The following is a 24,648-nucleotide window of genomic DNA, read 5'->3' on the forward strand; positions in this document are numbered from 1 at the left end:
TTGCAGTTCTTTGAGTAGTTGCGGGCGAGGAAAGTTGAGGAAGGCAGCAGTTTTTTCTCCTTGATAAACAAGTGGCCGAGTACGTTGATCATTACTCTCGTAAAGTGGCTCTTCTGGTACCAGTCTGATGACCGGCGTTTCTTGAGTCATCTGAGAAAGTCTTCGCGACATTGTAGTGATTGCCCGAAGTTCAAGAAAAAGATCACTTGGCGAAACGATGACAGCTTTTCTCGTTCCATGCCCCTAAACGTGCTGTCAATCTTGAAAACACTCTCCGGGGCACTCGTCACCCTGACCCAGGATCTATTTAACGCCTGACATAAAGGCTGTTATAATAAAAGTGTCCCACCACCACCGAAAAGTGGACTGGAGTGAACTTCAGTCGCATTCATGCAAACGGGACGATAATTTGCGCGGGCCGTGCAGAGTACACGAGACGATCTCGCCAGAATCAAGAACACACCCGTGCAACTGAAGCCACTGAAAGCAAGGGGCAGGTGAGCCACGTTGGTGTTACACTGGTGTTTTGGTGCTGATTTATTCGCAGCCAGTTTGGCTTTTAACATCGGTCTTGTACCGCCGGCCTTCAAAGGGGCCGCAAATTTAATTTATGGAGGCCCTCTTAACTGCCTCCTTCATGCGAAAATTGTGCGGCAAGCTGTTCAGTTTGCAGCACCTCTGAAGTTCGGGGCAGCAATTTTTACTATCTAGATTGGTATGCATATCCCAGCTCGCGTCTGTGACTGAGCAATTAAGAAGATTATGCATTCTTAGTCATGTGCGCAAAGAGTCGGGTAAGCCTACTTACGGCTTAACTAATAAGGTCGTTCAGTGGGATTCGGCGCTACACAATTAGAGCCCTTGGCGGAGGGGCTGATATCTTGGATGTTATTTTTTTGTAGGATCACGCGCCAGCTGACGTTAACCAACTGTGATTCCCCGGAACTAGAACCGATTTGGGGAAATTAGGGTGGTGAAGTCGGCAATTTTAAGAGCTCGTTGTAGCTAGAGGACTTCCTGCGGAATCGGATGATATCCTGTTGTCGCGAGAGCACATGCCATGGTATGTTTTGAGGAAATTCTATGACTGAAAGAAAAGGTTATAGGGAGCCATAGCACCTTCTCGTATATCTGAAGTTTTTTTCGTAAGGAAATTGTTTTCCCTCGTGATCATGTAGTATTGGTAACTGCCATAGACGCATAACAATTACGTGGTGATTTCAATGTTTTCTGCCACTAAATGCAACAGTAATAATGCACAATATACTGAAATAGGGCCCAGTATTATGCCACTGTGCAAAATTAGCCGGAGCTAATGTCTCGCGAGTTTTGCGAGATAGGTTTCGCTTAAAGTTTACAACTAATTCTAAACTGACGCTCAACAAAATGCCTATTTTCAAGGCACGATGTTACAAATGTGTCCGAAAGAGCTATTATATGTTACTAGACTGTTATGGATGCGGTCGATACAGTAATACAGCGATTTATTTTCGAAAAAAATAAACATTGAAAATACTTCAGCTCAAGGCTGATGGTGGTCTTTATCAAGATTTTTAAAGAATATGGGTGTGGACTGGAGTTTACCTTTCAACACCTACAAATGATGGCTGGCAGTTTCTTCACATCGAGCTTCGTTTTATAGATGATCATGCACGCTGGATGCAATCTCCGAGGTCAGTGAAACCTTTCTTAAATTTTGAGTCGAGTCATTAAAAATTGTGAAGTGTGGCATTGCTGTCGCCTGATTTGGGTCCCGTTTGCTCAAGTCGTGCCTTCATGCAATGAAAGATAGCATCTGTGAATAGAGTAAGAATGACTGGGTTTCCCGAAGATGTGTTGTCTCTAGCCTCTAGCAAGGTGCTTAAAAAGTTCAAAATGTCAATTGGTTTCTTCCTACGCTTCAGAGGAGGAGAAGAAACAGAAAAAATGTGGCAGTTCTTTCTTGTGTTTAAAGCCGGCAGTATTTGTGCGAAGGTTGCCGCACGCTTCAGCAGCGGCATGCGTGATAAAAGGAAGCGGTGCACTGTGAACCACGGAAGCTGCGATGTCAGATGTGCGAAAGGAGTGGTATATCACATTCCCTTCTCTTCCACATTCCCTGAACTACATTGGTCAAACTGACCGTTGCTTTAATGTACATGTGCAAGAGCACTTTTTATCCTTGGAAAAGCCGCCTTCATCAAATCTGCTAAACACTGTTCGAAATGTAGGAGTTGCCTTTGATTGATCAAACCACAATCTTGTTTCGCCAACCAAATAAACTAAGTAGAGAGGATTCAGAGGCCTATCATATCGGTAAAAATGAGCTTGCGTGTGTTGCTGACCCAGTGGTGGTCCTGCATAAAAAGGTGTTTCTTTGCAACAAGTAGCTTTATTGAACCTGCACTTGCATAGGACAACACATTAGTTGCAGCGCTGAGAAAGGGTGCAGCCCAGCTCGGTGGGAGGATTAAAAAAAGGGGAACCTACTAAGAGAAGCTACGCCTGTAGCTGGAGTTTTGAGGTTTGTAAAGCTTCAGATGGCGAGAAAAACGGCCGTTCCCTCCCCTTCTGCGTCATTTGCAAGGAAAAGCCAGTTCGAGGTCTAAACGTTTTCACATGCCTAAGCATCGGCATCTGTACTTAATAATGTATGGTACTGGTAATTTTCACAGGGTGCATACAGACACCCAGCCACGTCACAGGGTGTCCTGTTTTTTTAATCTTCGTTAGTGCTTCTTTCAAATAAATGTCAACCCTTTGCTTTTCGTCTTCTTGAGAGAAATGTTTTTGAAATGTAAACATAATGGGTTTGGTGGAAGTGTTTTACCAATTTATCTATCGTACGGCACATAACAAGCTCTTCATTAAAGTAAGGCCCGAGGCTGTGATTTGGGGTTGTGACCCGCTCGGCAATGCTCTGAGTGCCGTTCACTGTTAGTGACCAGAGTGGCAATCGGATCCTCCAACACGTTCTCTCCAAAAAGCCTCCAAAATATTTTACTCGACGCAAAGCGTTTAGCTCAGCGGCTGTAGCCAAGCGGATAACTCTGCCTGGTCACAAGACTCACTGACAAAGTAACGCTCAGCGCAAAAACGTCCGGCGAATAGCTCAGAAACATCCGCCGACTCTAAAATGAACACTTTCAGGAACAGAACAATTGCCACTTGTCATCTGTCACAGCTGCTTAAGGCTAGATATCACACTATTGCCTCGGCGAAGAAATTACCTTCAAGCCACGTAATGGCAACATTTGGCAGTTGAGAAACAGATCATGCCGTTTCGGGATCGTTGTTATTTAAGAAGAAGGCTGGCCTGAAATACTACACATTGTGGACGCTAACTGCGCGGGTGCCATGCGTTCTGGAGCGATGAGGGGCATTCTTCTCTGCATTCTGGCAACGACGACACGAAAGGCACTGCTTGCTCCTTTGAATGATGAACCATCAGGAGAGATACACGAAGGTATGGCTCGTGCTCTGCTCCTGCTTTTGCCGCTTCCTAGCAACACTAACTAATTGCTTGGCGAGATGCTACTTCAACAAAATATAACTGGCTTTTTTCACCGGCCGTAAAAATAAGGTGGAAATATACAAGGATCACCTTGATACTTACTATGCAACAGCTCACCTGTACCGTATCCGTCATCTCGGATTGCCAGGCTATATAATATTGTATTGATCTCTGTACGTGATGCCCAGAAGCATGGCAGGTCCGCAGACTGTTCACCGATGTTGAAGCACTCAGGGAACCGACCGTCATAGGCGCAAAGTCCTGCGTGCTCCAATGAGAAGTGGGAGCCGGCCCACAGAAAATTAAATGCACTCGTGCACTCAGAAGCCACTAGCCAACTTCGCAAGGACTGAGAGCTACATGAGCGGAAGCCAGAAGCTCACTGGCCGCGACACCACCCACACTGCTTGAAATCCATTCGATCTTATCCAGAAAAATCTCACCGGGAAGCTCTTCGGCTCTGAGACTGCAATCTGTAATCGTTTGTGGTTTCAGCAAGAGTTTTTGGCGTTAAAAGAAAACATGTTTTTTGTTAAAAGAACTGTAGAAATATAGCGTAGTGTTGGAGCCGGTATTGCAAGTTTCACGTTCTTACACTCGGGCTCCAAGGAGAGGATAAGGTAAGCTGAGACACTCCTTTGTCAATAAATTCCATTGTGAGGTTTTACAATCATCTCACAGAGAATTTCATTAGCTATCAGAAAATATGTTGCACTTCGCTATTCGCCATTTCAAAAGTGATTTTTGATCTTTCGTCGTCAAATCGACCCAAAGAGTGGGTGCATCACGTCGTGGTTTTTTTTGTTTGGGATACTTGTATCAATTCATTGCTCTGAAGCATTTCCTTAGAAATCAAAGTTTTGCTTTTGTTTTGGAATTTAGCCTTGATCATAGTACATGTTCAGTCAGCTGGTCTCCTCCTGTAGTTCTTCTTCAAAGGAAGTATTGAAGAGTAAACAATTTTCCGACACCTTATTGATGTTTTCCTTGCTACTGCATCTTCGGTGGCTTCTGTACGTTCTCGGAACTAATAACCACTAAGGAAACAAAATCCTTCACAGATTTTAATAAATGGTATTTACGTACCTATCAAAATCAATAGCCTAAGTTTATTTTTATTCTTTTCACAAAATAGCGATTTATGGGTGGCAGTTTATAGTACCGACAAAAAAAAATGAACAAGCGTAGTTTTTGCACGAAGTGCATAATTTTGGTGTCAGTTGAGTATCGGACAGGCTGGTACTCTGGTATTAAATTTTAGCACTTTTCAGATAGCACATTTTAGAAAAAGATATATTTGGTGTAAAAATAATAATCACTAGACAAAATTACAATCTAGTTGTCAGCTGTATGCAAGCTGCGTCTTCCTTTAGTATTGCTTCCAGAACTTTAAGCTATAGCTTTTATTACAACTGCAGTATAGTCGACGTTTGAAAGCCATTTTGAAAATATACTAAGTCTACTACATCTAAAACAACTGTTCGCGCTGCTTCCATGCTTGCGCTGGGGGTCCGCATTCCCACGTGTGTAATCGCACTTTGATTTTTCCAGTTAAAATTACTTTTACAGAACATTTAAAGAGAACCTCTCGAATTGGTGTGAAACTAACCGCAAAACCCAGCCACGATGAAAACGATGTCAACAGCTGCATGAATATACGCCAGCGTAAACGGTGTCAGCGCAAGTGCTAAGAGGAAAGTTTTGCATTCACCTGCTTCCGGTATGAATGTGGCCCTTTTTTGGGACTGGCACGTTCAACAGAATTTCCTGCAGGCCGGTTCTCTGACCTATAATGCGGGTGGAAAGTCTATGGCGTGTGTTAAAAGCAACATGGAGCTATACTGCATGTTTTTCATCCTCACTTTTTGATTATAGCGCAAAAAAGGCAGCGATTCCGACTCCCACCTCAACATACGTGGTCTCAAAGCATATTCTAATAGCAGTGATGTCAGCCTCGCCTGCGGCTAACACGTTCTGCAGTCTTTTGACCCCAATGTTACGGAGGCCTAAAGACTTGAAAGTTCCACCGTCACAAGCCGACTTCTAGAGGAGAGCTTGGACAACATGAAACGCTGAAGGAGCACATAAGTGATTGGCACAAATGAAACAGGCAACTTCCCAACATGTTTTGCACCGCTCTTATAGGCGTAAAGCGCTAAATGGGGCTGAAGCAGAAATTCCTTCCACGGTTTCGGCGCTAAACGGGCTTTGTAGGATCTTCACATTGCCAAAGAAGAGCTCGTTCACACCTTGCATTCCGAATGCGCAGCCGTCCTTGCGATGATGGCGGGCTACTTCGAAGGAGACATCGTGCTGCTGGAAACTGAGAGCGTAAGTTTTGTAAAGCCTCTGCTTTCTCTTCGTACAAGTGACTGCAGCGTGAAGCGTTTCTTTTTGAGCATGTATTTGTCCTCTGTCCGATCTATCGCCTGCTGTGCGTCAGTGCTGCTTGAGATTTTTTTAAAATGATAGTTTAAAAAGCCATACACATATTTTTATCTGATCAGTCAGCGTGAAAGAAACATCATCTTTCTTAGTTTTAATGCCATCGCATTAAAGTGCAATAAAGGCTAAAGTAGTCCTGCGTCGTCAGCGTCTGTGTGAAGCTTCTGCCTGTAAGATGGCGGGTGGTGTTTAAGAGGATTTCCCACTCACCACTTGCCGTTTGCCAACCATTCACTCTCCCTCCCTCCACACTTATCTGGAAGAAGAGACAGATGAGGTGGCATAAGAATAACTGAAGAAAAATGCTTAAAATAAGTGATTACGAAAACAAATGGAATTGGAGTAGTCAGAACTGGTATATGTAAATGAAACAAGAACAGAATCAAAGTTTGATTACGGTTTGGTTTGATTTATGGGGTTTAACGTCCCGAAGCGACTAAGGCTATGAGAGACGCCGTAGTGAAGGGCTCCAGAAATTTCGACAACCTGGTGTTCTTTAACGTGCACTGACATCGCACTGTACACGGGCCTCTAGAATTTCTCCTCCAAAGAAATGCAACCGCCGCGGCCGGGATCGAACCCGCGTCTTTCGGGTCAGCAGCCGAGCACCATAACCACTGAGCCACCGCGGCGGCCCAAAGTTTGAATACAATACAATGAGAATTGCATTACACTAGTGACTGAAAGAGAATAGAAGTAGAATAAGAAGATCAAAGTTTGTATAGATTGACGAGTGAAAAAAGTGGCACTGCATTTAGTTCCCTTCAATTCAATTGATTGTCCCTGTATTCTACAACGCGTCACCTATTTTGGTCGTCGGATAGACCGTCGTCATGCAGCCTCTGTCACACACTGTTGTCGCGAGCTCGGCGGCAGTTGGTAGTGGTCTAGACAGCTCCGCGAGTTTGATTGGATTGGAGCCATAATTAATGCCGCATGTCTACCGCGGTGCTAAATCCGCGCAAGTGGATAGGGCGACCACGGAGGTTTTTCGCTTCAGATGTATGGCCACCTGCCCAGCCCCAGCGCGAGCAGCAATGAAAGATGAGAAGAGGCAGCCTGAGCGGGCTTCACAGTTTCATACTCTGGTGTTCTCAACAAGCAAACTAATTGGGCGTCCCGTAATTTTTTTTTTACTTACCACGCCTGTTTTTTTAAGGTGAGGCTTTTATAGTGCTTTCGGTCGAATAAAAAATATCGACTTTTAATTAGGCAGATTAGCGCTGGCCGCTTCCAGCTGAGACAGCGCGCATTTACGTTTTTACGTTTTTACGTTTAAAAGGAGGCCGTCGTGGTGGCTCAGTGGCTATGGTGCTCGGCTGCTGACCCAAAAGACGCGGGTTCGATCCCGGCCGCGGCGGCTAGAATTTCTTTGGAGGAGAAATTCTAGAGGCCCGTGTACTGTGCGATGTCAGTGCACGTTAAAGAACCCCAGGCGGTCCAAGTTTCCGGAGCCCTTCACTACGGCGTCTCTCATAGCCTTAGTCGCTTTGGGACGTTAAACCCCACAAAACCAAACCAAACCAAAACGTTTAAAAGGATAATCTCAACTTCATTAACAAAAAAATAACCCATTCCAGGAGTACACTAGGGCAAAATATCCTTCACTCTGACAAATACGGCATGTTCCTATTATAGTCTCAAGTCTTCTGTATGCAGATGTAGAAAATTCTCTCGGTCCAGAGAAAATTTTCAAATCCTTGTGGGAGTGTTAAACAATAACCATAATAAAATGCGACCATCATCGAAGTGATTCGAGAGAGTGCCGTTTCAACTTTGAGATGCATAATCCTGTCTGCTTAGACTTAAATTTGCAGGAGGAGCGCGATATTTCTGTCAGAATATATGCAACTGCGTGACTTACCACCACGTGCGATGAATAAAACACCTGCTAGCCAGACATCGAGGCAGTCCTTTCCTATATGTGCAGGCTCTAGCTTTAATAATTTTTTTGACCTTGTCTGCAGAGGGACGGAATCAATGACCCTCCCCAAAAGTGGTCTAATGGAGTGGTACCCTACGACGTGGACCTTTCACTTGGTGAGAAATATTGTGTTACAGAGTTGCGTCAACTGCCTTGCAGCTACTTTTTTTTTTAAGGTTCAAGGTTCGTTTATTGCATGGTTATGGTACAAGAAGAATAAATAATTCGCACTTTGCAGTGCGAAGTAAAAGATTGAAATAATAATTCTTCACACAATTCTGACAAAGAAAAAATAGCTCGAAGGATCCATCTATTGATCTTAGTCGAGCAATAGCTTCGCTTTTATACACATCCGCGGCGAAAATTTTGTTAAGCGTAGAAAGTTGGGCTAGTTGGTTGCTAGTACTATTGTTAGACATTCCAGAGGCTAAAAAGACAGGGACGAAGGTAGACGAGACAGGACGAACGCCGACGGATGAGGACGAATGAGACAGGACCGGTGTTCGTCCTGTCTCCTCTACCTTCGTCCCTGTCTTTTTAGCCGCTGGAATGTCTCACAATAGCGAAAATTTTCTTCCAATATAAAACTGTAAGGAGGGCATATTTATTCTTCTTGATATTTTAACTCATGCCATGAATCCAGGGCCATGATCTGGAAAAGAAAGTGCAACAGGCGGTCGGATGCCGCGAGAAGCGGTACAACGAATGCCTAATCTTTACAGTAAACAAAAAGTAAGTAAAGAAAAACGGAAGTAGGATAGGAGCTACGTCAGAAAATTGACGCATAAAAATGCAAAAGGAGCAAAAAAAAAAAAACGAATGCATCGCAAGGCGAGGTAAACTAGAAACAACGCCAGAGTGAGAGCGGGCCGAGTTTATGCCGGTGTGTTGTATGCGCGTGAGCGTACGGTTGTGAAGAATTCGCAGCACTGCGTCGCGAGGGCACAGATGAATAATAAGGGGAGTGGAGGTCAAAACAAGGGAAGATTCGCCGTATATAAGGAGTCCTGATAATTTTCAAACCCCTGAAGTCAACTACATTGTGGTGTAATCGCTGATCACAGTTCGGCTTCAGGTAAGAGTTGCTGTTGGCTCCCTTCCTCGGGAATCCTGATAAGAGGTCATCGTGGAACCCAATCAAAAATTGCGGCGAAATTAAAGTCGAATTAAATAATATTGTTAAAAGCTTCCTTATATCAGACAAGAAAATGTTCCGAACTCCAGCATGAATTTTGTTTAAGGTAGATGGTGAAGAGACATAGCGAATGGAATTCAATGGCGCCAAAATAAAGCATGGATGAGAACATGCAAATAGAATATAAAGGAGTGAAGCCAGCTACCGACTGATTTATTATTGTCAAAAAACCGCTTATAGCCACACGATGGTCTATGGGGCTTTAACGACTGAAAGTGACTGAGGCTATTTTGTTTATTTATTTATTTATTTATTTATTTATTATTACCCTCAGGGTATAAACATTACAGAGGGGAGTGGGTTGTAATCAATAAACAAACAAAAAATATGCACAGCAATAAGAACATACAAGTAACACTGTAAGTGACAGTTGAGTTTGGTTACAAAATGATCTAAACAAAGTCCCATAACACTTAATTAGTCAAGTCAAGTCATCTTTATTTTCAACATCACAAGGATGCTAGGGGCGCAGCCAAAAAGCCTATTAAAGGCTTGACGAGGGGCTGCGCCCCGTACAAAAACTTGGTAACTTCGGCGTAAGAGTGGACTATGCAATGAAAAATATTTTTAACACAAACAACAGGGCGAAATGGCACTTTCACATTATGTTTAACTAAAGACTGTAGAAAAGGTGACATAGGATTGCGGCAAAGAAGAAAAAACATACACGCAGTGTGGAAAACATAATTACAGAAATGCACACTTTCAGTGAGGTAATAAAAATAATAATAGTGTTATCTGCACACTATAACTATTGGATTGTGTTTAGAAGAAGAGGCAAGGTGTAACTAATGCTCTGCCGTCCGTAATTTGTTCGGGTTTGTGGAATGACGAAATGATTTTTTGTACGAGTGCTGTAATTGTGAGACTTGCGTTCAAGTCTGTAGAGTTCCTTGAAGAAGATAGCTGTGTTTATGGCTGTAGTCCTGTAGCGCCTTAATAAGGTTTGTTTATGTTGCTGCGGGATAGGAATTATATTCATTTTACGAAAAATCGCTTCTGTTGGTGCGTCTCGAGAAACGTTGACGATGATTCTAAGGGCTCGTTTTTGTAATCTGTGAAGCTTGCTAACATTCGAAAAGGTGGTGGTCCCCCAAACCAAAGAGCAGTAACCTATAACAGAAGAAAATAGGGACTGAAAGATAATTTTTTTTACACATTGCGGTAAACAATACCGAAGCCTGGAAAGAATACCCACTACCTTAGCTATTTTGTTAATCGTAGTATCTATATGTTTATTCCATGATAAATGTTCATTGAAATACACTCCAAGACTTTTAAATTCCGAGACAAGCTCAATTTTTACCGAACCTAGCCACAGCGAATATCCCAGGAAATCAATGATCCTATTTCTGGGACGGAAAAGCATTGCTTTTGTTTTTTTGGTATTCATTTCCAAGGAGTTAATGGCTGTCCATTCATGGAGGGAAAGCAAACACTGATTCGCCTGCCCAAAGAGATCATATACATTAGTTGATTTAAAAAATAGGCTGGTGTCATCAGCATACATTATAAATGTGCATTGGTTATCTAGACTAGTAACATCATTTATGTAAAGATTAAATAGCAGTGGACCCAATATGCTGCCTTGAGGAACACCAGCTCGTAGAGGCTGTATATCGGAAAGCTGATTGTCAATCTTGACCTGCTGACAACGGAAGGTTAAGTAAGATCGGATTAACTGAAGAAAGACGCCCCGAAAACCGTATATGTCTAGCTTGGCTATTAAAGTCTCATAGTTGATATAACACATTGAAATTCGCGATAACGTTTGAGTGTACACAGCGGTGAAATTAAATAATATATGAACACACAGGAAGAGAGGTAGGTTTTATACAATGTTAAGAAAAACTGGCATGGTCAATATTGCGCACGGCAGACTGAAATAACCAAAATTTATCGATTGTTGCAACGGAAGAGGGAAGGCGGTTCCAGTCTTTAGATGTGCGGGGTATAAATGAATCGGAGAAATATTTAGTGTTGCATGAATTTATGCCAACCTTGTGAGCATGGTCAATGCGTGATGATACATATGAAGGCAGAATGAGCAATTTACCGTGTAAGTCATCATGGTAAAATATGTTATGAAAGAGGCATAACCGTGCATGCTTTCGATGAGATGTGAGGGGTAGCAGATTGAGATTAGACTTCATTGAGGATACACTAGCGGTGCGGTGATAATTAGAGAAGATGAAACGAGCTGCATTATTTTGAATCATTTCTAGCTGGTTAATGAGATCAGTAGTGCCCTATAGGCTATAGGCTATATAGGCTATAGTGCCCTATAGGCTATAAAGGCCACCGTAGTGTAGGGCCCGGGCAAATTTGACCACCTGAGGTTCTTTAGCTTGCACTGGCATCGCACATGTACACAGGCCTCTAGAATTTCGCTTCCATCAAAATTCGACCACCATAGCCGGGATCGAACCAACGTCTTTCGGGTAAGCAGCCGAGCGGCATAACTAATTAGCCAGCGCGGCGGTTTACAACCATATTAGTGCAGACAATAAAGCATCGACAAAGGAAGCGCAGGAAAGGATCAAACAGGTTAAAACACGGGCAGTGAACTATTCAGAAAGGCAATGTCTTCATCTGGTAGTGACTGCCGGCTTTCTGACGCACATGGAGGCCCGTCACTTGTAATGTATCCATTCTTTGCCTTTCCAGCCTATAGCGACTAATGAATATAGCTTCTTCAAAGCAAGACTCAAAGTAAGACTTCAAAGCAAAGAATTACCAGTCTCACAATGTATCGCCAGGTGGCTACCATAACCAATCGTTACCGGAGATTTAGGCTGTCTCGCCCTATACAGATGCAGCAAATAAATGACCAAATACTCTTTAATCATCCAAACCAATGTGAAATGACAATTTAAAATATTACAAGAACGATGGCAGGCTGGAAAACAAACAAGTTGACCTGCTAAAATCCAAGGACAATAGGGCGCGAGCGTTCTCTGAAAAATATGAAAAATTATAAGCTTTTGCACTTTAAGAGGGACTGAACCAAATTAACTAGCGCTGAGAAGTTTGTGAAAACAATCACATCCTAAAAACTCAGCAGAAAACCCATTATACATCGTTGCTGGCTGTGAGAAAGCGCTAAACAGAAAGCGAAGAACAATGAATGATCTCTAGAGCAGATATCTTTGAGGCCAAGAATTGCGCATCTATCCGTATTTTCTTCTACCTCTCTTTCACTCTCTATGGCATGATTGGAATGGCTGAGCAATATCTTCGAAGCATCTTTGGGCAGAGCAGATCTGGAAATCTGCAGGTATAATATGCCCGCAGTTGACACAGGAAAATGAGATGTTCATTCTGTTGAGGCATTGAGGAGTACGGCATTGGCACTGTGCACTTCTCAGAGGAAAGCACATTTCATAACACTTGCAGGAACTCCTTGCATGGTTAATAGGTTTAACTGATTGAATGACTGATTAACGCGTAGGAAAAATAAATACGTTTGGAATTTACAGCAGGTCATTTATATTGTATTTTAAGCATTTTGTGTTCACCAATGCGGTGAAAAATTGCCGAAGGTATGTTAGTGAAATTTCTTGCCTGTACAAAATATCTCTTAAATTTACCGAAAGTGCCTAATCTGAAAGCAGTCTGCCAGCAAGTTCGAAATAGGTTACAAGTTTCAAACATGCCAAAATATGCAGTTTTAGCATGTTGGCAATTTCTTAAAAGTCTGCTTTCGCAAAATGAAATTATTGTATCCAAAGTATACTTGAATTCTAACAAATGGGGCTCTAAAAAAACACGGAAGTCAAGCAGTGGCAGAAAAATGTAGCGCTCAGAGTTGTGCTTTGGGTAACAGCTCAAGCACTTCATTTCGATTCGCACTTTCGCTAGTCATAACTTCTAGAAGCCAGAAAATCACCGGCCTTTCTGGGTGAAATTCGTCTATATATTCTAGGGGCACTTATTTACATTAAGCGCAGAGAATTCATTACCATTACATCGGCAAGTGCACGTTGGGCATCTCCGGACCTAAATATGCCCTCGAAAAGAGCCCCAACTCTGAGGGCCGGCCGGATCACATTGACGTCCACGATTGTGTTGATTAACAGTTTGGTTTCTGTCCAGCGCCTTACACAATCATCGGGTAGCAGTTGTGTTTTAGGTCGCGCGCAGATACGAACGCGACCACTCGCCCCCCTGTGCCATTATCTGGTATTTCACAGTCTTTCAGCCAGAAATTCCAGAGCTGGCTGGTGTGTCCTATCTCAGGAAATATGTAAGGCCGACCAAGTTCTACACGCGTCGGAACGCTTCCACTTTCCTGACGCTGCCTTTAAGCGCCACTCGTGGTTTGGGGACGACTCCCCTGTTTCTGTCATGACACGTGACGTGGCGACGTCATTGTCACCTTGTGAGGCTGTATTATGGCAATTTCGGGACTTATTAAGCCTGATGCTTCTAGCGCTATCACTATAAAAGGGTCTCGGACGAAGCCGTTGCCTCGGTGGGTCAGTGATTTGTTCCAACGTTGAACAACGTTAAATCCGCCTCATGCGGCCAAGCCCACTTGTGGCCGTTTTTTTAAGCCGAACCTAATTAAAAAAAAAAACGAAATAGAATTCATACTAAGCGTACACCCTGGCATCGTGGGGGATGTGGAGGTTACCGGAAAGGTGCTTTGTAGCGGCCACGAAATGGTAAAGTCTCGTCTTAGCTTAGATTTCAACACGGAATGAAAGAAACCAGTGGAGCAGAAGCCCTTCAACTAATTAGTGGTAAGAAGGAAAGTAGAGGAAGTGCGGATGTTTTTTGGTTTTTGTTTAAATTTTTTTTAACAAGGAAACGGCGCGGTAGGTGTCTCGCATCTCGGTGGACACACGAACCGCGCCGTAGGGGAAGGATGAAGGTGGGAGTCAAAGAAGAAAAAGAAAGAAAGGTGTCGTAGTGGACGGCTCTGGAATAATTTTCACCCCCTGAGATCTTTACTGTAAACTGACATCCCACAGCACACGGGCGCTTGTGCGTTTCGCCTTCATCGAAACGCGGCCGCCGCGGGCAGGTTAAGCCACGTGAACTCCGGCTCTGTAGCGGACACCACAACGAGCTATGGAATGAGAAAGTATAGGGGTAACGTTAAGAGACAGAAATTGGGCGGAGTGGGTAAGAGATCAAGCACGGATTAATGATATCATGCTAGAAAGCAACAGGTTGAAATTGGCTTGTGCATGGCATGTAATGCGAAGGAAAGGTAACCGATGGTCCTTAAGGGTAACAGACTGGATTTTAAGAGAAGGGAAGCTTAGCAGGGGGCGGCAGAAAGTTGCTGTGGCGGATCATTGAAGTGGGAGAGGCCTTTGCCTTGCAGTGAGCGTAGTCGGGGTGCTGATGTCTTTTCGACATATGTGAAAGAATCTATATAGTTCTACTTATACTCAGAAGAGATTTATTCCGCTACTTAAATAGATGGACAAAACAACAAACAATCCCAAGGAATCATTTGAATATGTAACAATTACTTTTTTAGCCGATCATTTCTTAAGAAGAGAATGATTAGGATTTATAGGCATGAGTTGGTTAGTACATCGACTGACTGATTGAGCGATGGTTCTTTCGGTTGGTCAATCGTTCGATCGATCACTCGTTGGATTCGTTGAATGAATGGTGCGGTCATTGACCTGCTGTCTGAAAGAAACCACGCATTTTCTTTTATTACCCGTCCACGTTGGCGGTTTACTTTCAGCCCGAGACAGGGATTTCGGGGTCGTGAAGACAGCTATGGCAACTCTCCAGAATGGGACCTGCCTACGCTTCGTGGAACGCACTAATGAGTCGGACTACCTCATTCTCTTTTCTGGACAGGGGTAAGTGCGTTCGGTGCAATATTTGTTTTTCTCTCCAACTCTTCATTTAGTTTAACGAAGCCAAAGCGCTTTGTTCGTCAAAGCCCACGATTAAATAACTGAATGTGTCCACTGGCATGACTTTTCAGACGAGCGTATTTGCTTAACGCAGCACATTTGCAATGCTGCAGACTTGACTCTGCAGACTTGACTCTGGTCTGTCCTGCAAACAGTTATGACTGACTCTGTAAGCACTGTTGTACAATTCTTTATGTTTACTGGCACTTGCCATGTTTGGCACCAGGAAGAAATATTATTGATATCAGTTTGAATTTCGCATTCGTGAGTGTCACTTGCAATATCAGGGAAACGTACAGAGTCATGTGAAAATAGTAGAATCGATGAGGTAAATTAGTTTGGCAGGTTGTTAGTATAGGCTTAAGAAGCAAAGATTCTAGGAGTGTGCCCAGTTGAGCACCAGCAAGAAAGGAGTGTAAAGGGCGGTTGACCTCATTAGTGGTTATAACTTGCTGAGTTGCTGACAAACAGCACTCGAGCCATCGTAATACGTCATTACAAGCCCGATCATGCTTAATATTTGTAACAAATGCCGCTGGCACAGCTTGTAAAAAGCCTTGTTGAAGCCAAAAAGATGAAATTCCAATGAGATTACGATCTAGAATGGCATGTAGGTTTTGAGTGGATGAAATAGTTTGTCTTTCACATAAGTACGATTTGCGGAAGCCATGTTGGGAAGTGTGAAAAATTCATTAAATGAAATGAAGGCATTTACGCAAGCTTACAAATCTGTATCTGATTAGTTAATAATAACCTAACCCTTAAGTGTATACACCAGACCCATCTTTTTAAAAAGTCGCTCAAATCACTACCTTAGTAGTTGTACTGGACGAATAGTTTTTCTGGCAACCAAGCATGGTATCTGCCTGTCGGAAGTTATCCCGTGTCTCCTTCAGACTGTTAAAATGATGGCCATTTTTCGTTAGAGTCAATGTAAGAGCGTAAGGTCAATAATAAGGTCAGGAATGTAAGAATAAGGTCAAGAAGGTAAGGTCAAGAAGGTAAGGTCAAGAATGTAAGGTACTTTCAGTTTATTTCATTGTAACCTGTCTCATGTTGAATATTGGAGCCACGCTTATCCGACATGTTGGGAACAATCGTTCAGAATTACTGTAATGAGCAGCTGGGTTCATCTCATCTGCTAGTTATCATGTTAATATGTTGCTAATATGCTGCCTCCCTTTAAATTTTAAAGATACTTATCCTTGATATTAGATGTAAATCGGAGTGAATGGTAACAGTTTGTTTGATAGCAACTTTAATCTCTTCGTCTCACTTTGTGTCTCCGCACCACTGATGATGCTCCGCAGCAAGAAGCAACTTTCTCACTGCGATTAGGAAAATATGGCTGAAAAAAGAATAATTCTATGGGTTGCAACTCAAATCTAGAATAAAGCCCTAAATAAAATAAATAAAATACTAACTTCTCTGCCTTTGTGAAGTCGTACTATGATAATAGGTTAATATTTCCTGCCACTGTAAAACTGTTACCTGCTGATGCTCAGTGCTAATTCTATTTCCTGACCAATATTTGCATGCACCCCAAATAAGCTACGAAATAAGGGTGTAGATACTTCTACCAATGGGGACTACGTTGATTTTTACTGCGCCTGAATAAACGAAAACAAAATGAGACGTTTGTTGTGGCACGATATTACTATCTTGCACACGTCAGTATGTTCCGCGTTTTCTGTGCTTTGTGTGGGTGCGCTGACAACCCGAATTACTCTACAATCTAATATAGCAATTGTAATATAGCTGCTGTATTGCTATTGCAATATAGCAGCTATAGCAATATAGCTGTCTAATCAGAGCGCACTGTCTAGTACAAAACAGGTAGGCCGACCATGCTTTGGGATCAATTTCTGTGACAAAATTCGGAATATTTATGTTGGCAACAGAAACAAATTCTCTTTTTAAAACGTGGGATGTTCTTGCTAATCCGAAGATTTTAGCGTACGTTTCCACTACTGTCTGCCAAACTGAAGACCCCATGTGCCGCGTTTAAAAACACAAGTGTTGCGAATTGGGCCTGTTGGTTACCGATCATATTTGAAACTGCGCAAGGACGCGACACTGTAAGGAGTAAAATGCGGCAGAAGGTACATCGGGGAAATCGGGAGGTGGTTCAGTTAAAGATTAAGGAAACACTCCAACACATGTGATGAGATAACATACGTCTCCAGCTTCCGTATCCGCTGTCATCACTGAAAAGGGAAACTTCACCATGACGGTACCACCGTCCAAGGTCAAGCTAGAACAAATAACACAAAATGATGCAAACCTCATCTGGGTGACACCACCATCGTAGGTAACGCAAAAACATAATCTGAGAGAGAGATTACCGAATCATTCAATTCAGGACAGCCGGAAGAGAAAATGTGATCAGCGCACCGTCACTAGCCGTCGAAGATAGCGAAATGTAATGGTGAAGCTGTTTGGTCAGATCATAGGCAGAAAGGTGACAGTGTTGATTTCGAGTTGCAGAAAGAGTTCACTCTCTCTTGTTTCACTCTTTCTAGTTCTCTATAAAAAAAGGCCGCATCATATACAAAAAAAATTCAGGGGGCACTTTGGCTCTCTAAAGTGCGCAAGGCGAAAGCGTTCCCTGGCGCACTGTTTGTTTTTATTCACTTTTTATTCATATTTTGTGATCTTTATTTTTTAGTTTTGCTCCTTTTCTTATCTTTATTGTTTTTTATTTTTATTTTCATTTCTTATTTTTTTGTTTATTTGCTTATTTTTATTTTTATTTTCCTTTCCTTGACTTTATTCCTTTTATTTTATTTATGAAACGCATGCATTCACTAGGTGCGCCTTTATTCATGTTCGAACCTTGAGCCCTCGTGGCGGGAGTCTGTTCCCGCCACGAGGGCTCAAGGTTCGAACATGAATGTTCAGCTTGCTAGATCATGCTAATGTGGGCTGTGTAATAACGGAGGGCGTACGAATGGCGTACGCGAACTGCACAACGCGCGTAATTGTCAATGGGGAGCTGACTGAAAGCCTACACGTACGCTCTTCAGTGAGGCAGGGATGTCCTTTGTCACTCCTCTTGTTCGCAATCTATCTTGAGCCCTTTTGTCTGGCTATATTAAACTCTGAGTGTATAACTGGCTTCAGGTTACCGTCAGAGCATGTAAAAATCTTAGCTTACGCAGACGACATCGCCGTGTTCTGCTCTAGTAAACAGAGTATCTGTGAAGCCACGGCTGTTGAGAAGTTTTGCAAATGCACCGGGGCGCAAATAAATTGGGAGAAGAGTTATGGATTCTGGCATGGTGACTGGGAGGAAACGCCAGACAATTACTCCCGACTTCGGTGGGCCACAACTCCGACGACGTATCTTGGAGTACCGCTGAACTCTTATAGCAACCCGGAACCATACTGGAATGAACAGGTGGCAATGGCAAAGGAAAAGACCAGTGGGTGGCAGGGGCGACCACTATCAATGTTCTCGCGCACCACTGTGTGTAACCTCTTCCCCTTCTCCAAGATATGGTATGTCATGAATGTGTTGAGCGCCTCGCGGATCAGTATTCAAAGGATCCATCGGGTGTTTGCTGTATTTTTTGGGCGTCGACATGGGAAAGAACTAGTCGAACAAACTTATTCTTGTTCGTGAAGAGAGGAGGTCTCGGTCTTGTTGATTTATTTGTACGACAAATCGTGTCCCGCTTTATGTTTCTTCGCGACCAGAACGATATTTTTCTTCGCAGTTGTGCAAGTTCGTTTATGTCGATTGCTACCAGGAGTTGTAGTATGCTCTGTTGAAAACATGCGTGGTACCGTGAGAGGTTATCTGCGTGAAGCTGTGCTTGCGTACAGAATGTTACAAGTGCGATTTTCAATGCAGTACCTCTCCAATGTCACTAGAAAAAATCTGTATAAAGATTTAATTGAATCAATGCTCCCTGTACCCATTTACCGATTGTCGATCTGCGGAGGCCCAGGAGCAGATGTGCTCAAAAGGGTTAAAAGAATGCCAGTTTACCCATCTTTGAAAACTTTCTTCTTCAAACTTCACACCGGAACACTGTCGGTCAAAACATGGATGCATGATAAAGGACTCTTTGTCCCTTGGTCAACAGATTGTTTTCGGCTGCCGCGGTGGCTCAGTGGTTATGGTGCTCGGCTGCTGACCCGGAAGACGCGGGTTCGATCCCGGCCGCAGCGGTTGAATTTTTTTTGGAGGAGAAATTCTAGAGACCCGTGTACTGTGCGATGTCAGTGCACGTTAAAGAACCCCAGGTGGTCGAAATTTCCGGAGCCCTCCACTACGGCGTCTCTCATAGCCTTAGTCGCATTGGGACGTTAAACCCCATAAATCAAATCAAATCAAACAGATTGTTTTCTATGTAAAAAACCTGAAACAATAGATCACGTGTTTTTAGATTGTTGGTATGCGTTTTTCTTCTGGGATGTGCTGCAAAGAACCTTAAAGATTTACCGCTACACCCGCATGGCATCAGGTTCTTACCGGTAGGAATAATGGACATCCCTTATGACACTATTATGCTCCTTGGCCTCCATAGTTTATGGAAAACAAGGACACACTTCAAAAATGCAGAAGTAGTTGTGAGATCTCCACGCGAGCATTTCATTGAAGGTGTCATAAGTCTGAGGGAAGTGTATCAGGCACTGCCTGGTCAGCCAACTTGGTTAAATGTGTTGGATGACTTGGTTGAACTGAAAAAATTTTAACCTGCCGTGTCAGTGCAAGTGTTGCTGACATGTTTTCTTCTTTGTACCCGTTGTGAAAATGCAATAGATAAAAAGAAAAGCTCTCGTGGCGGAGTGGTAGCGTCTCCGCTTCAAATGCCAAAGGCCCTCGTTCGATTCCCACCCCGGCAGAGTTTCTTTTTAAGCAGTGACGCCGAAAGGCGGACAAATCTGCCGACACGGCTGCCGACGCGTCTGCTAACGACAGTATGATGCATTAAAGACTTTCGCATTAAAAAATCAGTTGAAAATAGGCGCTTCTTCTGTTCCTGTTCTGTGTGTGTGGTGCCTATGTACTAAACTTAGCGCGATATATTCACTGCGTCATACGGGAGCTTGATGACGTAGCCCAATTTTTTTCGCCATTGCTTAGATTTGTTTACCATCTGCGAGCACACAAACTAACACACGGACGGCGCCTACATTTCTCGTAATCGGGCTAGTAATGCTTTCGCATCAGAACAAGCATCCGGAGAAGACAACGTGCCCCATTAGACGAATACTGACAAATATAAAAAGAGAACAGAGGTTGGCTACCTAGAGAGTTGAAATGGCCTGCTAGAAATCGTGCTCAATTCACAAGAGACTTCTGATGCCTAATCCAGTGCCTTCTATATCTCTTGTACTCCTCCCCTGGCTCGTTTAAACCATGTTGAAAATTCGAATTGTAGTGAAGTGCAGTTATTTTTATTTGCTTTTAACGTCTAAGGAGCCTAACGGTAATACTTAAAAGGCTAACCTTTCAGAAATAACTAAGCAGCCTGAGAGTTAACAAGTATTATCTTGTTTATGTTGTACTACGCCCCTGGTAATGCTATGCCCAAAAAAAGCGGTTTTCTAATGTAAAAAGGGCATTTTTATAAACGGTGTAAACCTTAGGTGCAACATCCTCTATATAGGTGTTTGGGAAAATGCTATGCCTAAAAAAAGCGGTCTTCGAACTAAAAAGGATATTTTTAAAAATTGTGTAAATCTTAGGTGAAACATCCTGCATATAGGGGTTCGGGAAAGGATGGGTATGAATTGCCGCTAGGCAACTTGTTCCGTCTTAATTCGGGATCTATGGGGGGGGGGGGGGGTATTTCAATTTTTTATTCGGGTAACGAAGTAACGAAGTGTGTGGTATCATGATTTGTGACCATGCGCTTTCTCAGCCATCACAGCTTAAAATGGGACACGCGCCTCGCAGGTGCTACTCTTACCTGGGCCGCATCGGCGGACAGCAGCCCTTATCTCTTGGCCGCGGCTGCCTCTACATGACCACAGTGGCGCACGAGCTTCTGCACGCCGTGGGCTTCCACCACGAGCACACACGCCCCGACAGAGACGACTATCTCACGATCATGCTGGATAATGTAATACCAGGTAAACAAAAATTGCAAACGATCCTTAATCCAAAAACCTTTTGGACGAAGGGTCGGTTTGGGGGCTCATGAAGGGGCTTTTGATACGGAGAGTATTGCTTGCAAAGGTGCTATAGTCAACGGCTGAATATCTTTAATGCCAGGTGCAGGGGTTTGAAGACATTCCTCACGGCAGCAGCCAGCGTGCTTGTAATACATCTAAAAAATTCAGGGGCCACTTTGGCTCTCTAAAGTGCTGCAAGGCGAAAGCGTTTCCTGGCCACTGTTTGTTTTTATTTACTTTTTATTCTTCAATTTTGTTTTTTATTTTCTCGCTCCTTTTCCTAATTTTATTGTTTTTTATTTTTATATTCACATCTTATATTTATTTTGTTTATTTTCCTATTTTTATTTTCCTTTTCCTGACTTTACTCCTATTATTTTATTTATGAAGCCCATGCATTCACTAGATGCGCCTTTATTCATGCTGGAACCTTGAGCCTTTTAAGCAGTGACGCCGAAAGGCGGACGCGTCTGTCGACACGGCTGCCGACGCGTCTGTCGACACGGCTGCCGACGCGTCTGTCGACACTCCTGCCGACGCGGCTGTCGACACGGCTGCCGACGCGTCTGCTAACGACAGTATAAGGCATTAAAGCCTTTCGCCTTAAAAACATGAGAGTAGCACAGAGATTGTAGGAACCTTCACGCGAGACATGATTTCGGCCAAAACCCTAAAACAGAGATCATCCAGACCTAATAGAACAAGTGCTGCGCTGTGAGATAATTCTAGGCGTTGCTTTGCAACTATCCAGAACAACATATCGCACCAGGGCACAATGAAGACTGGGTGAAACGGCGGTGTGTGTTTGTGGGGGGGGGGGGGGGGGGGGGGGGGGCGTTGCAGAGCCTTCTCTAAGGACCTTTTTCTTCCTGTATTGAGGTCCACTCACTTGATTCTTCAAACCCACTAGCATTTCCGTATCACGGAAAGTTGGTTGTTCCGTAGATCTCGAAACTTCTGCGCAAGGCCATGAATCTTGATGGCTATGTGCGGCGCTTGGTGCAAGAGATGAGGTCACCACTTTTAATGTAATGGAGCATTTGAATCCGCATAAGGCTTGCCCCTTATTCCGCGGCACGCGAGCCCAGTGGAAGCCTGTTAGTTGATCCACCCCGTGTGGAAGTGGAGCAGTGTCACGCTCGCAAACCGGTGTTCAGTAATTTGAAATTTGTGAGTTTTAGTTTCCCGAAGCAGCATATGGGCTATGAGGGATAACACCGTAGTAGATGGCTTCCAATTAATTTAAACTATCTGGGGTTCTTTAACACGCGATGACATTGAACAGCTCAATACGGTATTTTTTGTTTTGCCTCCATCAGAATTAGGCCGCCGCGGTTGAGATTGTTAGGCTCTACTCCTTAGCGGCAGGTAAAAATTACTCCCTTTCTGCCAAAATAAAGAACTGGTATTTTTACTCCAGACTACTGGCTCCACTGCACCTTAGTTCTATTTCGTAATGTGGCTGAATTATTCTGGTGCAGTGATGGCTTGTCAGTCAAGTGTTACTGGCTGCGAGACAGTGAAGGCTTTGCGTGAACTACGCTTTGTCCATATCTCTGAAATGTCTAGCTTGCAGCTGTGCAGTTAGTAGTGTCACTACTGCCGGATGGTGTGATCTATTGGCCAATTATTCTTGCGGCAGCATGACTTGCTTATGGTGTGACTGTTTAGAGAGTTAGGTCTCTTCCGTAAATTATGCCTTGAAGTTTGGCGGAGCAGCCCGTATCACGCGGCAGATGTTGTGGTTACTCAGTACATTGAACTGGTCGTATCAAGCTTGTCCATCCATACGCATCACGCTGCTTTGAAAGAAAATGTTGCGATGAAAGTTAGGGTTCAGGCGATATGGCTGGTTATACAGAAAAAAGGAGCAGTAGGGACGCTAACGACACTTCGTGACGGAACGCGGCTGCTCTTGATCGATTTCTTGAATACATTTTGTTTTAGACGTTTGGCCGAGAGGCACGCGGATTATCTGCCCAGAAAGCTAGGCTCCCGACTGTTGAAAGTGGCCTTTAGATTACATTAGGGCTGTTCTCACAATCATGAAGGCGATAAAATTATGGAGGGGACACTGCAGCTCCGCCCTAAAGGTATGGCGCGATAGCGTATGTGTAAAATCCCATATGTGCAGAAGGTCATTCTCTAGTTTACATCCATAGATGCCCAGGAGCCTTCATACCTCTCCTGAATCATTAATGTAATGGCGGCCTGGCACGGCAGACGGTTTTCTCAGTATCTGGTGGGCAGGCTGTGAAGACGCTGCCGGGTCACGAAATGCAAGGGTCAGGTGGCCCAGCTGCAGGTGCAGGTGGACGACGTCCCAGAGACGTGCTCGTGATTTTTCACTCACAATGCCGGTGGTGGTGGTGGTGACAAAATTTATTCACAAGGGACAGGAGGTATGTTTGGATTTGCCCCGTAAGGGACCGATCCTTACAAACACTAGGTGGAGATCTCTAGTTTAGGACCCCAGTGGCGGTGGCCGCCGCCAGAGTGCGCCCGACTAAGGCTTGTTGGTCCTGTAGGTCGTGACAGCCGAGCAGGGTCGCCTCCCAGTCGTCCCGGGTTGGGTTAGGGATGGGGGGAATTGCAGGGTTGAAGGGGTAGGCCCACACCATGTGATAGGTGTCCGAAGACACCGCACTACAGTGCGGGCAGTTGCCGCTAAAGGAGGGGTCGAAATGTTTTAGTGCTGCCGGGCACAGCATTGTATTGGTGAAGAGGCGGAGAAGGAGCGTCCACGTAGTATACACCTGTTTTCTTACCATAATGTCGGGCTAGCGCTTCCGCTCGTGCCAGGCGCCGACCATTATGGTCTTCATGTGACATTATTGCTGGAAGAGGCCGCACGTGGAGGGCACGTCTCCACAGTTCTGGCCGACAAGGCCGAGAACGGATTTTGTTGAGAACAGAACTTTAACTCTGTCGCACTAAAATAAGCAACTTGACGCAACAGAGTGGTTAGGTAGACCCTTTATCAAATGTTTAATGTCCGGCGAGTTTATTATGTGCCTCGTTATGCATCCTCAGGATTTCAAACCTCCCGAAGGTATGACGATCTCCGGTCCTGTTCCCTCCACTGAGTAAGGCTTCCATGAATGCAACAAGAGCCCCACTAAACAGTTGAAAAGCTAATCACCGGGCTCTAAACTTTTTTAGGAACGCTGCATTTGGTAGATCAGAGGGACAGCTCGAAGATATTTTGCTACATGGCATACTTTAAAGCCTCAAGATGTGGCAATCGCGCTTGGCTGCTGATGTCCAGCACAGGGGAGCTGTAAAGGAGGTGTTCTCTCTCATGACAGCTGTTTATCGCTCTCACAGTGAAATGATGTCTTTTCATGCAGCATACCGCAACCAGTTCGAGAAGAGAAATTGGTCGAGTGAGACCGTGATCTCACCCTTCGATATCACCTCTGTTATGGAGTATGGCTCGGACGCGTTTGCATTGTCCACGTCCCAGCCAACCATTCTCACGAAGGATGGCCAGCGGATCATCGACGTCTATGAGAAGGAAGAACTGAGCTACTGGGACTTCGAGCGCGTCAACGAGTACTACGAGTGTGAATGA

The 24,648-nt window shown here is 44.0% G+C and overlaps 1 protein-coding gene across 1 annotated transcript; it reads left to right on the forward strand.

The window, feature by feature from the left end:
• The first annotated feature begins 3,336 nt into the window (after positions 1–3,336).
• LOC149347135 (astacin-like metalloprotease toxin 5) lies at positions 3,337–24,648 on the forward strand. The gene is made up of 6 exons (XM_089585500.1): positions 3,337–3,445; positions 5,763–5,824; positions 7,906–7,978; positions 14,768–14,888; positions 20,857–21,032; positions 24,425–24,648. The coding sequence occupies exons 1-6, from the start codon at positions 3,337–3,339 to the stop codon at positions 24,646–24,648; spliced, it is 765 nt and encodes a 254-aa protein (XP_089441626.1).

This window comes from Amblyomma mixtum, chromosome 4 (assembly GCF_055824585.1).
Source record: "Amblyomma mixtum isolate Tamu chromosome 4, ASM5582458v1, whole genome shotgun sequence".
In the NCBI taxonomy this organism is placed as follows: domain Eukaryota; kingdom Metazoa; phylum Arthropoda; class Arachnida; order Ixodida; family Ixodidae; genus Amblyomma; species Amblyomma mixtum.

What these genes read in the sequence shown, in the direction of transcription:
- LOC149347135 (XM_089585500.1), top strand. Translation starts at nt 3,337, where the DNA reads ATGCGTTCTGGAGCGATGAGGGGCATTCTTCTCTGCATTCTGGCAACG. An exon ending in CGACGTGGACCTTTCACTTG is followed by an intron (nt 7,979 to 14,767) that starts GTGAGAAATATT and finishes GTTTACTTTCAG; the next exon opens with CCCGAGACAGGGATTTCGGG. An exon ending in GCTGGATAATGTAATACCAG is followed by an intron (nt 21,033 to 24,424) that starts GTAAACAAAAAT and finishes CTTTTCATGCAG; the next exon opens with CATACCGCAACCAGTTCGAG.